Source organism: Xenopus laevis, chromosome 8S (genome assembly GCF_017654675.1).
Source record: "Xenopus laevis strain J_2021 chromosome 8S, Xenopus_laevis_v10.1, whole genome shotgun sequence".
In the NCBI taxonomy this organism is placed as follows: Eukaryota; Metazoa; Chordata; class Amphibia; order Anura; family Pipidae; genus Xenopus; species Xenopus laevis.
In genome coordinates this window covers 5,061,226-5,078,223 of record NC_054386.1, presented here as the reverse complement: position 1 = coordinate 5,078,223, position 16,998 = coordinate 5,061,226, and the positions used below count along the sequence as shown (strand labels likewise).

Genomic DNA, 16,998 nt, shown 5'->3' with positions numbered 1-16,998 from the left:
GAAAAATCACAAACAGTGACCCAAAGAAGGTGGATTTCATCTTAGAAGAAAAACCTCTTCTCCATGTCCATCAAGAATACTAATTAATACTGATTAATACTGATTAATACAATATGTAACACTTGGTCACAGATGGTTTACTGGCTACAAAAGCTTGACTACAACTATAACATTTTGGCCTTCATGTCGCAATATGGTTTCACAAATAAAAACACCGTACATAGATAAATGATTTGGTGTTTTGAATTGCCATTTTGAAAACCTAAAAAAGGCCTTCCTATATTTGTTGTTCTTTCCTACGGATAACATTGACATCAATTATTATTTAGACCAGCTGGTCCAGTGAAATAATGGCCATGTAGCAACCCAAAATACTGTAAAGTATTTAAAATAGATGGAAAAGCACGATTACCGCAGCCAAAAAGGAAAAAACTATTGATTAAGGTGACTAGCTAAACGAGCGGATCTCTGTATGTGAAGGTCACCAAACAAGCAGATCTCTCCCCTATATGCCCACCTTGAGGTGGGCGATATCGGGCTGATCTGATTGTGTGCCCTTGGTCCCAACAATCTGATCACAAGGAGGAGAATATGGGCAGTCGGATCGAGGACTACATCAACGTACCAATGAGGTCCTTGATCCGACGGGACTTCTGTCGCCATCTTATATCCATCTGTGTATGGAGACCTTAAGAAAACCTATAGTAATAATCCCTTATAACACAATAATAAGAAAAAGGACAGTATGTACTCATTGCATTGAGTATATCAGATTATTATTGTTTCTATGTTCCCATTTTCCATCACTTTCTACAGTTTATTAAATTAAACAATAGAACTGCATTTTGAACTGAAATAATTGACCATTACATCAGCTATTTCCAGTGAAATCCTTGCTGTAAATAAAACACAGGCGAATACCTGCTCTAAGTTACTCTGGGTGTCTTCAGCACCAACCCAATAACAAGTTTAAACTGGGTTCTCCTAGAATAGTAGCCAAGACCTTTCAGGAATGGGCTACTGTCACTTTTCATTGTGGACAACTGAAATTGCTTCGAACATAGAATGACGGCTACATTACTCAAAAGCAACTGTTGCGTGATCCAATATTAAAGACAATATTTTTTTCAGGAGTGAGCGCACTGATCCTTTAATCTTTACTATATATGGTTACATATGGTTTGGTGTGGTACAGCCTTGAACTTAAAAACCATTAAGAACTTAAATGCACTTAAGTATTAAAAGACCTTTGAGAACTTGGAGAGTACTGGATTTTTAGGCGCTTCTCTTTGGCCTCTATAAGAACAAATTTTTGTTTTTGTGTAACATGATGGCTACACTGCAGACACTTTTCGTGCCACACTTGAGGGGGTTACAGTTTTCCATGATGGGAAGCAATTGTAGACAAGTCCAGGTATTTGTTCACCACTTCTTCTGGAAAGATTGTAATGGCACAGAATTCTCAAAAAGTTCCTGACATAACAGGTGCATATTTGAAAACCCAAAAATAACTTGCAGTCAGTTTTTTGAAGTAATATGAACAATTGTCTGGTTCATCACTGAATCTTCAAGCAAACGTAGAGAATTCCCGTCATTGTATACATGCTTTTGCCTGTCTAATATCTACAGTACTTTATATTAGACAGGCATTTCTGTACTGTAGATTACATTCCTTAGGCCTACCTTGCACACACCCTCAATGCAAATGTCTCTTCTTCCAGGCTCACATGGGGTCCCATCAAGCACAGCCATTCTGTGTCTGTAGTAGAAATTCTCTCCCTTGGGGATACAGTTCAACTCACATTTATTGGATGCTACAATGAAATATTTTTGTTATTTTGACTATTAAAAGTCTTTCTACGAACAAGACAAAAATGAAATGAGAATGTAGCATTTAAACAAAACAGAATGTATAAAAATGCCTGAATAGGGCTACTATAGACCCCTCCCCATAGGTAAAGATTTTCTATTTATGAAAAAAATAAATATGATGCTGCACACAATGACAATACTACTATTACTTGTTTATATGTTGTTTTTTTTTAACTCGAATTGAATTGCTTTAAATCATAGGGAAATAATTTAATCTAATTAAATGTAAATGTATTTAAATTACACACCTGTTTAGTAGACTCAAACATTTTTATCTACATCAGTGTCTTCTAGTAGTGAGGCCTGAGACTTGAGATAACTATGGGGGGTTGTGGATACACGCCTGAGGCCAATTTCAAAAAGTTTAAAGCCCTGTCTAAGTAATTCAAGTAAATATGCAAGTGCATGTAATTTTGAAACAGGGTTTTTTTGTTACAAAGTTATGATCATAATATTGATAAGCCACCATCCCACGTCAAGGTAAAACCCCACATGGTGGTCCCTAACTTATTTATCTCTAATCATAGTAAAAAAGGAATATTACCTCTCTGTTTAGTACCAATTCTTAATGTAAACTTCTCGTGTGCTTTGGTTTCAAACTCCTGTGCTAAATCCTCCCCCGCCAACTGCTCAGCGGCTTTTAAGAGGGAGAGACTGCCTTAACCAACGCCCATTTTAGAAAGTAGAAGTCAGGTGTAATTAAAAACAAAGTAAAGTGATATGTGCAGTTGCACAATAGTGTGTATACATGTATAACTGAGACTTGAGATGCCTGCTTCTTTAAAAGCCTTGTGAAACTCCATGCCCCTAAATGTAACTTGTAGTGATGTACGGGTCAGAAAAAAACTCAACCCGCTAAACCTTAACCCGCACTTGACCCTAACCCACAAAATGTTGCTTCTTCAGGGCCCTTGCTCAACCCATACCCGTGTCTTCTCCCTCCAGTGTCGGACTGGCCCACCGGGATACCAGGAAAACTCCCGGTGGGCCAAAGTGACAGTGAAAAAGAAAGAAAAGCCTTCCTTACCTCCATAATATGGAAGCCACTTGTACCTTTTGCCTTGGAATTCCATTCCATCATATTCTGAACACTGCTCTGCGCGGAAATCACGAGAGCCCTCAGGGCATTCCTATGTAACAAAAAAGACAAGTACCACAAAGATGCATATGGTTAGAAGTTCAATGAGTGAAACTATTGGGCATCAGAGGATTTATGTACTTGGAACATATTTTAATATATTGGACTAAGCTTAAAAACCACAACGATCAGCACTGGGCCAAGTCCTTTACACCGTTTATTTATTACTAAGAGAGGAAAGGTACATTTGACTTTAGTAAGGAGTAGGGTTGCCACCCGGCCGGTATTTTACCGGCCTAGCCGGTAAAATACCTGCCAAGGCCGGGCCGGTATTACAAATTTACCGGCAATGTAGCTGTCGGTAAATTTGTAATACGATCAAAAGGAGCCCTCGGCCTGCCCCCAATCACCTGAAACTTACCTTTTTTTTTTGCCATTTCTAGCAGCCGCGGGTCTCCGTTGTGTGGCCCCGCCCCTTTTGACTTCACGCCATGCCCATTTGAGGCCCCGCCCCCAGCAGCCGGTAAAAAAAATGTATAAAAGGTGGCAACCCTAGTAAGGAGTAGTGGGGACAGAAACCAGATTGTACGGGGTGTATTAGGAAGTTAGATGTTAGTGTGAGAGCACCAAAGAGCATAATGTTGAATTTATCAACATTGAACCTCATTGGCCAGTTTGTTGCCACTTTGAGAGTGATTTGACTGAACTGAGCAGCAATGTATTCAAGTCTTTTATGCCTTAATATTCAGACAGTTCTGCCTACACAGGGACAGTTGGGAGCTAGAGCCTGCCCTACACTAATGAACATTAGGGGTAGGTTTACACTTGGCTACTAACCATCTAAACTAGTTGATCCAAAGGAAGCTGGAAAATCCTAATCTAAAAACGCAGAACTGCAAGGCAGAAATGACTGACAATCGTTGTGAGTCGTTATGGGACAAATTTGAAAGTATCACAAATATCAAATCTCTACACTGAAACAGTGTAAAGAACACATAGCAAATTATAAGTTGGCCAGAAACCCATTGGGTCTTGAGTCTTGGAGGAAAAAAAATGTTTTTGAAATCACATTATTGGCCTATATCAGAAAAATAGTTTACAGATGAATATTTTATTATATGCCACAGTGGAAAACACCTTTCTACTTTCTGACTTTGCCAACATATCTTTGGTCAAATGACTTCTGAGCCAACAAAAAAAACCTTTAAGATTTAAAATACATTGCTTATGGATGAGACCATTTAGGACAAGTAATTACATTTCTCTCCAATAATGACGTGTTTCAAGCTGTAGTCATGATTGTATTGTACTTTTCACCTGTACAGAAATCCTCTGCAAAGATTCATAGTTACATAGTTTCACAGAGACTTATTTACCTGAACATTGCAGGAACGGTAGTTTTTGGTTGGTCCAATACAAATCGATCCCCCATCTGCCCTAAGAAAGAAAAACAAAGAACAGGTGCAATTAAAAAAACAATAAAATCCTTAATAAAGTTCTTATTTTTATTTTTTAACAGCAAACTGTTTAACAAAAATCATAGAATCTAAAGTACATAACAAACAGATAGTAGATAGATAGTAGGGCTGCACTGCCCCACAGTGCATATATTTTTCTTATTGACTAATAATGCATTGCCATATTATATTATTTAAGTTTTTTAGCTACTACATAATTTAGTTCAGAATGCCATCATGTGACATATCCCTATGTACTAGGACTTGTCTGACTGACTTCCTAACATGCCATTGGTTACTAGTCAGCCAAGCCATACTAATGCAACCAAATAGGGGTGAGACGTTGTACTTTTACCAAAGATAATTATTTTTTTGATTTAAGATTGAAAACTCTCACGAGCAGGGCCCTCTGATCCCATTTTTATTCTGTAAACCTTGTTTGTTAAATTATTACAAATTTAATAAAATGTTCTGCATAACTTACTGGCACTATATACATAAATACATTGATGATGATGATGATTCCTACAGTGTCAAGCACAAAGACTACGAAATGTATCTGCTTGAAAGAGTATTTTGCAGCCATGCTTTATCTTGATGGGACTTTACATGAATTAAGAGAAACTGTATTCCTGAAGACTGAAGCTCTCCATAAAAATAAATCCCATAAAACAACCCATACGAGAGACACTCTTTTCATATAGATACTTTTCATATAGATAAGTTCCTTTCTTTTCCAGTGCTTGAATTGGAGTGAAATAAATGGAGGGATGCCGTGTTGACCATGTGATTTTTGTGAGCTAAACATACAGCGGATGCAGGTACACTTGTAAATAAAGTCTATATGTAATCATGTTTGTCAATAGCATAACATTTACTCAGTATGTGATTAGTAAAACTCCTATCTGTCTTCATCTCACCTTAAATCTGCTGTCTATTTTACTCACAAAGGAATACAATAGACACCCCTATGGGTGAATGACATTGAGTATGAGCCATCAGCCAACCAACGTCTTATACCAGTAGTAAAAGTACTTTGCTGCCGAAACTTTGCCACCATTTGGAAAAACAAAGTGCTGCATGTTTTTTCATTGGTGATTTACATTATTTCTGCTGGAAAAACATTTGCAGAAGATCAGTCGCCCGGGGGTTTAGCAAAGATTTATTGTGGGCAACTAATTTTTGTAAGAATACCCGGTGGTCTAATAGGGCAGCGGGGCCGCCTGCCTCCTGGATCTCCTGGTCGCCGTTCCAGAACACTGCTTCCGGGTTCGTGTGGCATTCGGGTAAACTCAACAGTTTCCGTGTGTGCGCCATGTGACATTATTGCGGATGTCGCGAAATTCAAATATTTCAAGAGTCAAAGGTCCCATGTTCATTGCCCAACCTAAAAGGTATTTCCTGAGTTCCTGGGTGCTATTTCTAATTAATTATTCCAGTTTGATCCTTGCCTGTCCCTGAACTGTCTGACTGCTGCCTGAAACTGACCCCTGCCTGGTTTTGACTGTTCTTGGATTCAGATTGTGTACCTCGCCACTGTTTTGGTTTTGACCCTGGTCTATGACCCGGACCTTGCTCCTTCTATCTGATTTTGATACTACATTGGAAGTCTGGTATTTACCCTGCCTGTTCAAGCCTCATTGTCTGCTCCCACGTCCTATCTGGTTAGGTTTGGTTCCCGTGCTTATAAACTTTTTGTAGTCAGCACCACTTATTCACCTCTTAATTATTTAGGCGGTGCACATGTCCAGTGGTCCACAGTCCAGCCGGTTTCACAAGTATTCCCATATATGACACAGCTCCATTCAAGAAGATCATTTAAAAAGCCTTTATTAGCATATGGCTTCTAGATCTGCAACAAACATGATGTTTTGGGCTCACCTGCACCTTGAATAAAGGCTGCAGGTGAGCCCGATACATCATGTTTGTTGCAGATCTAAAAGCCATATGCTAATAAAGGCTTTTTAAATTATCTTCTTGAATGGAGCTGTGTCATATATGGGAATACATGGTTCCCGGGCTTGCCCAGAACTCTCTCCTTGGTTCTCCCACAATAAGACCTAGCGGCATTTGAGTAGCAGAGGGCTCCACCCGAAGTCAAAGGCAGCTGCTATAGGCAGAAGAGTTGGCCAGAACCTTGGAGTTAGTGCTTGGTTCCTTGTTTGCCGGTACCCTAATCTGTACAATCCTATAATAATAATAATTGTTGTAACATATTTATAAGGGGTCAACCGATTCCATAACACTGTACAATAAATGGGTGGGGTGTATCAGGGAAGCCTGCTGTGTTTTGGCAAGAGCAAGCAGTTTCACATCAGACACTTACAGAAGTTAAAAATGCTGAATATTCTGTGAAAAAACAGAGCCTAAAAATGTAAAACTCTATTGACAATAATATATGTATTCCAAGCAACAGAAATGTACAGCATAGTTTTTGAATTAGATTCCCTTTAAAATAGATTTTATCCAGCACGCGGAACAAGTTTCCACAAGGAAATCATTGTGTAACTGTATCTGAGCCTCACCCAAAGGGAGAATGCAAATAAAATATCGCCACATCATCACAAATGAGAAGTTCTGTTATTTGTGTCCATATCAATGGTACAGTAGACTGAAATGAAGAGATGGCATGATCATAATTGTATGAACTGTAGAGGGTATTTAGGAAATCATGTTATACAGTATCGATGGGACACAGCCCTTTGAAGGTTGACATTTACAGATCTGTTAGTAATGTTTTATGCCTCGCCTCAAATAAGCAATTAATAATATCCTACATCACAGAATTGCATAAAACATGTGTACTGTCAAACAGAGTCCCCACAGGGGCTACTAATAGCAAATCACAGCCCATATTTGGCACCCCAGGATCTTTTTGCATGCTTCTGCAGATCACCAACTTTTTTTAATATATGAACGTGGCTCACAGGTATAAAAGGTTGGGGACCCCTGATCTAGACTATGTTTTAATTACTGCTAGATAGCAATGAAAAAAAAAAGAGGAAAAAACAAAACCACATGGGCACAGGTGTACCGTATATACTCGAGTATAAGCCGTCCCGAGTATAAGCCGAGGTACCTAATTTTACCTCCAAAAACTGGGAAAGTTATTGACTCGAGTATAAGCCTAGGGTGAGAAATACAGCAGCTTCTGGTAAGTTTCAATCAAAAAATTGAGGGTTTCTGCTCCCTTTGGAGGTGCCGGCGTCTCGTTTTTGGATGCGGCTACCATTCTTGGACCACGGCGAATATCCTTGGAGATTATTCTTGGACATCGGCGACTATTCTTGGACGCCGGCGACCGTTTATGCAATTGACCCGAGTATAAGCCGAGATAGAGTTTTTCAGCATATTTTGGGGGCTCGGCTTATACTCGAGTATATACGGTATATTGCCCTTTATATCATATTTCAAAATGCTTCCATTTTTCAAATACCTGTTGTTTTAGAGCCAGTTCCAGACCATAGCAATCTCAAAATGTCAATCCAAATTTGCAAACTTCTCTTTACTATGCTTCTCTTTTAGAAACAATATCTTATCTAATAAGACATTATTAAAAAAATATACTGTTTTCTGATATTCACAGTATACTTGAATGTAATGGCATTCTTCTGTTTTAAAAAATATAAATGCAAAATGTGGGGCAATAGTAGGACTGGCACAAGGTGACATCAATTTGTACAGAACAAATGAGGTATTGCCCTTGTTAAGGATGTTTTATGACACAGTAGGAGGGTTATGGTGGTGTTATTCAGAACCTGAACTCTCTGCCATACAACAAGAGGATATTCTTGTTCTTATATGGTTTGGTCTCAAAAATAAAACCCTTTAAAAAGGACCAGTTGCAATTATTTTGTGAACAATAATAAAGAGTCTCTTACCTGCGGGAGTAGCACTGGCGCTCTCTGAAACTTACTCCTCCCCCACAACTATGACTGCACTCCTTCCATTCTCCCCAGTTGTCCCAAAAGTCACTTTGCCGTTTGGACTTTCGTAACTGTAAAAAAAAAAAAAGGGTTATTGGCAGTTGTTCAACAATAAAAAATATATTATCTGGAACAGCATAGAGAAAAAGGAGATATAGGGGCAGATTCACTAAAGGGCAAATTGTCGCCAGCGACCACTTCGCAGACATCACACCTCTTCGCTAGGCGCAAATTCGCTACCACTACCCTAATTCACTAATATGCAAAGTTGCACCCTGGGCACCCATCGCTGGTGACTTTTGGCTAGCGATACTTCGGCAGTGCGAGCATTTCATAGTGAAGATGCCCTAGCGTTCGTTTGTGCCTAGCGAAAATTTGCTAGTGATCTTGTGCTTAGGCCAATTTCCATACGGCGGATAATTTAAATTTGTATGGACGTCTTTATTATAAATGTTGCTGCAAACGCTTGAAGTTACCACTTTTTATTACAAATATCCAGGGAAACTTAATAAAGACAAGAGAATTTATATATAATGCCCTACACATGAGCCCACTGTAAAATCAATATGAAATGTCTGGAGAAAACCGGTTACCTAAAAAAAGTTTGTTAGGACTTTTACAGCCAATACCGCTTCGCCAATGTTTTTGGAACTTTAAAGGACAAGGAAAGTGTAAAATAGAATAAGGCTAGAAATGCTGTATTTTGTATACTAAACATAAGCATGAACTTACTGCACCACAAGCCTAATCAAACAAATGATTTATGCTTTCAAAGTTGGCCACAGGGGGTCACCATCTTGTAACTTTGTTATACATCTTTGCCTGACCCTGACCCTGCACATGCTCAGTGTGGTCTGGGCTGCTTAGGGATCGTCATAAACAAAGCTGCTTGAGTTCTGCATGGCTGGGAAGTAAGGCGGGGGCTCCCCCTGCTGTTCATAAGTATGATTGTTTCCCTGCTCAGCAGTTAGGGACCGTCTGACAATTCCTATCCACAGCAGTAAATGAAGGGAGAATTTCACTGCATACAGTCAGGTTTCTTATAAAAACTGTACACATTTTTTAATTAAAGTATAATGGAGAAAGGTTTATTTTTCATTAAAGAATGTAAAAATGGGATTTTATTGTTTTGCTTTTCCTTGTCCTTTAATGCATTTTCGGCACACGGGATATGATGTAAGTGACAGAAGATTGAGGAGGATCTCGCTGCTTTTTAGCACTTCGTCTGGTTTGAGGTGGCGAAGTCAACTCTGGTAAAAGAGGTAACATTCAGTAAAATCCGCACTTTAGTGAATTTGCGGAGTAATGACTTTCCGCCAGAGCGAAAAGTCGCCTGACGATAGAGTGCAAACGAACGCTAGCAAATGTCTCTTTCACTAGCGAATTGGCACCTGCGCCTGTTAGTGAGTTGCCATTGTCCCTGCGGGTGGCACTTTGTCCTTTAGTAAATCCGGCCCATAGTCTTACTGAATCTTCAGCTCCTAGTCATTACCAGCTTTCAGAAAATGTTGGGGGATTGAATATATGTATTGTATATGAAATATATTGAATGGTTTGAAAAGACTATATAGAAAAAAAGAAAAAGTCAAAAAATTGTAATAGGTTGCGATTTGTCCATCTTAAACCAAATACCCAAGACAGTCCTAAACTAATGGCTAAGTTGGGTGACCTATGAATCATTCTGGCAGTGATTATATGAATACATGGATATGATTGCAATTAAACGGAGGACTTACCAACATGTCAAGTCAGAAACAATGTGAATTCATGTACATTAGGCTCAGAATTAGGGTTCTTAAAAGTGAATTTCAAACCACAGAGTGAACCCAAAGTGCTGGAGATAAATCAAATACACAAAATAAATCAGATAACCTATAAAAGCCTAAAGTTTAGGTTATCTGATTCATTTTGTCTTCTGCCTTCAAGAATTTATAAGGAGGACTTAAGTTAGTAGAAAGTTCCAAAGCCCCAGGCGTTCCAGTTGTATAAATAAGTACATTGCATTTTTAAGGAAAATATTTTGCTCATATACTTTCATGTAAATACTTTCTACCGTGGCTGCAAAATATTGCCAAACATAGTCTGCAGAATATTGTTCATAAGCATCATATTCACAGATCGTTTGGGTTGAAGAGAATAGTCCCTCCAAATGACCCAAAAAGACCTATTTATACACTATAGGCCACTAAACTGTGCTTCTTCAATAAATGGTTAAATGACAAATGAGTGATTGACAATAATGGCGCAGACATAATGTGGAACAAAGCAAGTGAAATGAAACTATAATTGAATTACAGACTGACAGGAACAACCCAGTATGTTTACTCATATACAACATGGACAACAATCTCAGCAGAATTAAGCACAATAAGCAGGGGTGAAATCACGTACAAGACTCACATTCATCCAAATAAATTGATACTAAATCAGTGCTGTGCATCACCCAACAGCATTGGGACATAAAATTAATGTATTGCCTGCAGAATATTAGTTAGTTAGTATATCAGTGAATATTTAAAGCACAGAACTCCTGCCCTAGAGATAACCCCATCAGTTCTTATATTCCATATCTTACGAACAATCTAGAGCTTTTTAATCTCACAATTACCTAAACATATTGCATTTTCATAAATATTGCTTTAGGCCTTAAATCAATCGCAAAGGTGGAGGAAAAAAAAAATCACAGTAAGTGATTTCCAGTGGTACAGAATCTCGAAATGTCTTGCTTCCCACCAGTATAATGGCACTTACCAAAATAAGTTATCTACTCTTGTATTGGAGCAAACCTCCCAATATTCCTTATTTAAAATCTATACTTGAGGCCATGCTCCTACTCTACATTCTACTCCTTTGTGAGCCTTTATCATGGAAATGTCCTGTCAACTGAAGCCATTTGGAAGGCATGTATTTGGACTTTAGATAGGGGCTGCCTGGATTGCTCCTGACACACTGAATTCCACCCTGTAAGGAGCGCTTGCCTGCGCTCCCTACTATTCCGGCGTCTTCCCCAAGATGTCGGTGCCCAGGGGAGTCACGTGGGTTGTCGGACGCCAGCATGCCATTTCGGCGCAGCGTAATTACGCCACCGTAACGATGCCAGCGTCAAAATGTGCGGCGTCATCGCACGACATCATCACGCACGTTTGGCTCAAAGTCGCATAAAAAGACGCCAGAGGCCTGAATCTTTGCCCGATTATACTGTCAGGGCCCGAAAGCTCAGTTTGCAGTGTGGACCAAGGAAGAAGCGGTATGGGAGGAACACGGTTCACGGTACAGAAGCATTAGGCAGAAGAATCGTCAGTTCAGGCAAAGGTCAGTTCAGGCGGCAAGATTTTGTGGTCAGGATTCAGGCTTGGGTCAAGGATCAGGAATTCACACAATAAGCACACCCAGGAACTCTAAGTAGAAGAACCTATAATCAGGAAAAGATTCAGGCTTCTGGCGTCCTTTTATGCATATGACTTGCATGATGACGTCACACGGTGATGTTGTGTACTGATGCCGCACGTTTTGACGCTGTTGTAATTACACTGCTCCGGAATGGCGCACTGGCGTCCGAAGACCCACGTGACTCGGCTGGGCGCCGCCATCTTGGGGAAGACGCCGGAAGAGTAGGGAGCACCGGCGAGTGCTCCCCTGTTAAAACTGAACCTAATGGAAATATAACATAGAATGCACATCTCAGGCAGGGACTGATGTGAATGAAGTACAATCTATTGTTCTGGATTGCTATTTTGAACTAAAAAAAACATTCTTTCCATTTTAAGACAGAAGAAGGGGGGGGGGTTATACTGGAATTTTTGGAACTTCACATATGTTACTAACCTTTCTACCAAATAGTAGACCACTGCCTATGTTAATTACACCATTATATTTAAAAAGAAAGAAAGAAGAATTAGACTGATATTTACATATAAAACTGTATTCTAGTATATGTATATTCTCTTAACTCTATAGCAGCTTGTCTTCATCCTTGTTATTCTTTCCTTTGCTCAGACCGTCTCAGTCCTCTACCCTCTCTAACTTTATTCAGATTCCAACCCTTTCTTCTTACTTCACTTATTCTTGTATCCATCGCAACATCTGCTCTTAAATTAACTAGGGATGTACCAAATCCACTTTTTTGGATTCGGCCGAACCCCCAAATCCTTTGTGAAAGATTCCGCCGAATACCGAACCGAATGCAAACCCTAATTTGCATACGCAAACCAGCGAGGGGGAGGGAAAAATAGTGGCGCACACAAAGTGCGTAAAAATATTTTTACTTCCATGTTTTGTGACGAAAAGTCACATGATTTTAAGGATTCGGACTGGGTTCGGCCTGGCTCAAGGATTCGGCCGAATCCTGCTGAAAATGGCCAAATCCTAGCTGAATACCGAACCGGATCCTGGATTCGGTGCATCCCTATAATTAACAAATCTGCATTTATTGGAACAGTTTTACTTCTTGCACTAACAGAAACTTGGCTTTCCCAGAATGACACTGCCATTGAGACTGTGCTTTCTCCTGGTGGCCTCTTTCCCTCACACACTTTGGACCATTGGGGACAGTGGGGAGTAAAAAGCCTCCTCTCTTCCAACTGTTGGTTCAAACTAATTTCTATCTTTTAAGCCTTTTAAAATCAAATCTTTTATAGTGATCAGATCTTCCACCCTCCCTTGCCATCATCTACAGACCACATTAGCAGTGTTCTCTGCTTCCATTCTGTCTGACTTGGAAATCTAGCATTCTTTCTTCCTCTGTACTTACAGCTCTACAATCATCCTTGATTGGTTTTTAAACTGGAAATTCAACTCCTCTAGTTCAGACATGACTATTGCACTAGCAATGCAGCCCCCAGACCCTCTTTGGCACAGGACCGGTGGGCAAGGAGCGAGCTGCATCTCAGGACTCACCTCGGAGTGGCACATTGTTCAGTATTGCTCCTGTGCATTTGATATGGCTGACCATTCCATGTGTGAACCATGCATCATTAGTTGTGTTACTAGAATTGGGACTATTAAGAAGGAAACCTTCATTAACTGGTTCCTCATTTGTGTAGACAGATGAAAAGTATGAGTTGGCTAAGGTTGCCCTTCCCCAGGAGACATGGGGCTCTGTCAGGGTCGGACTGGGCCTGCGGGACACTGGAAAAAACCCTGTGAGCCCCACCGGCCCAGATCCACACCCAGATTTGTAGGCCCCCCAGTCGGACCCTGGGCTCTGGTATAAATGTGCCACTGTGTAGGAAGGAGGCCCTACAGAATATTCAAACAATATCACCATCCAATGCATTCATGCAGCATGTTTTTGCAGATCTGCCTTTTAAAGCAAGAACGTGTATAGTAAATGTTATTATAAAACAACATATTGTTTTACAGAACACCAAGACATTGCTTAGTGTTATTACAATCGATGTACCTGTGTGTCTGTAACATTAGGCCACATATATCCACTGTTTTAAACCAATCATAACATCTGTAACAAATCCCAAAGCATTCAATATATAGTAAATATTCAATACATTCAATAAGGAGAAAGAATAATTACCAGGAATGCAGGCTGTACCACAAGAGTAAAGATAACCAATAGCAATGGAATCTTCATTTTCCTAAATAAAAAAAAAATAAAGCAACCATTACTGTGGAATGTGATGGCGAAAGATAATTTACACCGTTTCTAAACATTAAAACGACCCTAAGACTGTGAGGTACCAGTGCAACTACAAATATTTCTTACAGCTATAGTTGGACTACAACTCTCTACTTTAAAGGATAAGTATACGTTTAAAATAAGTGAATGCAAAATTGATGAGGGTGCTATTCTAAGCACATTTGCAATGTACATTCATTATTTATTGTTTTTTCATTCCAAGATATTAAGGGATACATGTACTGTTAATATGAATGAATTTTGTTACAACAGCGCCACCTGCTGGTCAGTTTCCCACCAGTCTGACCAGCAAGTAGTCAAGGAAGTTGTCAGGAGAAAGAAAGAGGCTGATGTTCTTCTGCTTAGGAAAGATTTGAGAAAGGTTTCTTATTTTTTTCCCCCTAAGAAATAAGCATAAGACCACCATTTGTATTTTTTCAGCAGAAAAGAAGATGGGGAGCTACTGGGGCATCTTTGGAGACACAGATCTTTACTGCTAAAGGGCTGTGGTTGCCTTGGGCTGGTACAGAAGCACAAAATATAATGTACAACATTTCTACCTAATTCTTTAATTAAGCTTTAGTCCCCCGTTAATCTTCTAGTCAAATAAACATAGAAAAGCAAACAATCCATTTAGCACCTCTCTATAGAACTCTACTGTATTTTTAAAAAATCTTATCATTGTGAAGACTATAACTGAGATGTTTTCTAAACCTTTGAGCCTTAATGCACATACATTGTCGTCTCAGTTTCAGTCAATCACCTCCAGCGATATCACCTGTACCTCCCAAGTAGTTTAAACCTTGTTTCCCTCAGCAAAAAGTGACAATTGCTGTGAGGGTTTTCATAAAGTTGACAGTTGCAGCTCATCTACTGCTCTGATCCTGTGAAGATTATCTTAAAGGATAAGTAAACCTTTAAAATAAGTGAATGTAAAATTGACTGCTGATTCACTGCACATGCTCTGTGCTGCTGTCACTTACTGAGCTTAGGGACCCACTCACAATATACAGTACACATAGAATAGAAATGTCACAATATAAGGCTGATTAGTAATTAATACAGATAATTATTACATGGCAGCACAGAAACCAGTGCAATTAGCATCAGAATTGAATAATCAGCAAACCTGTAGCATCAGCTTATATTACAGCCAGGGAAGCTCATTTTCTGCTGGATAATTAGTGACGAGCCCTAAGCTTAGCTTCTCAACAGCCAATCAGAGCCCACTGAGCATGTGAGTGTCACAGACACTTTCCAAGATGGTGACCCCCTGTGACAAGTTTGAAGTCTTGAATAATTGCTGCTATGAAGCTGAAAATTCTCAAGTGCCAAATGTTTATTGACAAGGGGATTCCTCAATTGACCCTTCACTTTCAGCCTTCCCACTGAACCCCATTGTTACATACCTTAAATAAACACCAGGAGACAGAAATGGTGTAAAATGGCCACAGCTTAAATTCACATTTTATCAAATAATCTTGCCAGCCTCACCACAAGGCAATATTCAAAGCCAGAATTCCATAAGAGATCCCTGCTATGCTCTGCCATTCCTCACTAGAGATCAGCACTATGTCATTATATCCACCAATGAGTAATAGGCTACTATACCTTTACTCTTTTCCCATTTTCCACCTTTACTTTCACCTTTTTTTTTTCTTGTCCCTCCACAACATCATTTAATTTCTATTAGTGTGATCTAGAGAGGGATATTCTGAGACAATTTGCAATTGGTTTTAATTTTTTATTATTTGCGGTTTTTGAGTTATTTAGATTTTTATGCAGCAGCTCTTCAATTTGCATCTTAAGCAATCTGGTAACTAAGGTCCAAATCACCTTAGCAACCATGCATTGATTTGAATAAGAGACTGGAATATGAATAGGAGAGAACTGAATAGAAGGATCAGTAATAAAAAGTAACAATAACAATACATTTGTAGCCTTACCAAGCATTTGCTTTAGAAAAAGGCAAATAATTATAAAACTATAAAAAATAAATAAGGAAAACCAATTGAAAAGTTGCTTAGAACTGGCCATTAAACGTTACCTTAAAGGGATACTGTCATCGGAAAAAATGGTTTTTTCAAAACACATCAGTTAATAGTGCTGCTCCAGCAGAATTCTGCACTGAAATCCATTTCTCAAAAGAGCAAACAGATTTTTTATATTCAATTTTTAAATCTGACACGGGGCTAGACATTTTGTCAATTTCCCAGCTGCCCCTGGTCATGTGACTTGTGCCTGCACTTTAGGAGAGAAATGCTTTCTGGCAGGCTGCTGTTTTTCCTTCTCAATGTAACTGAATGTGTCTCAGTGGGACATGGGTTTTTACTATTGAGTGCTGTTCTTAGATCTACCAGGCAGCTGTTATCTTGTGTTAGGGAGCTGTTATCTGGTTACCTTCCCATTGGTCTTTTGTTTGGCTGCTGGGGGGGGGGAAGGGAGGGGGGTGATATCACTCCAACTTGCAGTACAGCAGTAAAGAGTGATTGAAGTTTATCAGAGCACAAGTCACATGACTTGGGGCAGCTGGGAAATTGCTAATATGTCTAGCCCCATGTCAGATTTCAAAATTGAATATAAAAAAAAATCAGTTTGCTCTTTTGAGAAATGGATTTCAGTGCAGAATTCTGCTGGAGCAGCACTATTAACTGATTCATTTTGAAAAAAATTTTTGTTCCCATGACAGTATCCCTTTAAAGTGCTCTTTCACTCTCTATAGTTTTACCTGTCTTTTTTCGGTATTGTAGACTTAAACTTACCCAAGCACTGGATACTAAAAATGGCACTGGATATAATCCCCTGGGTGGATCTAACAGATAGGCAACCAGACAATTATCCTGACCCACTTTGGAATGATTTCCCTTCTATTACAGGGGTACATTTGCCTAAAATGTGCATTTATGTGAACATGGTACTGAAGAAACTACCTGCTTCTTCACAATTCTTGTGTATGACTTTGTGTGAGCACCAACTAGCAGCCTGGCAGACCCGTTCATGCCACAGTCTAAGCACAGTCTCACCAGTCTTTCA

At 39.4% G+C, this 16,998-nt stretch overlaps 1 protein-coding gene across 1 annotated transcript in view; it reads right to left on the bottom strand.

Annotated features, from left to right (window-relative positions):
* Nucleotides 1-14,118, bottom strand: part of LOC108700465 (papilin) — a 41,798-nt gene extending 27,680 nt beyond the window's left edge. Inside the window, exons 1-5 of the mRNA XM_041574920.1 lie at nt 13,864-14,118; nt 8,289-8,404; nt 4,327-4,387; nt 2,900-3,002; nt 1,684-1,814 (exon numbers count right to left, since the gene is read on the bottom strand). Coding sequence (XP_041430854.1) covers nt 1,684-1,814; nt 2,900-3,002; nt 4,327-4,387; nt 8,289-8,404; nt 13,864-13,920 — 468 coding nt within the window. The 5' untranslated portion in view covers nt 13,921-14,118. The remainder of the gene's footprint in view (nt 1-1,683; nt 1,815-2,899; nt 3,003-4,326; nt 4,388-8,288; nt 8,405-13,863) is intronic.
* Nucleotides 14,119-16,998: the final 2,880 nt, after the last annotated feature.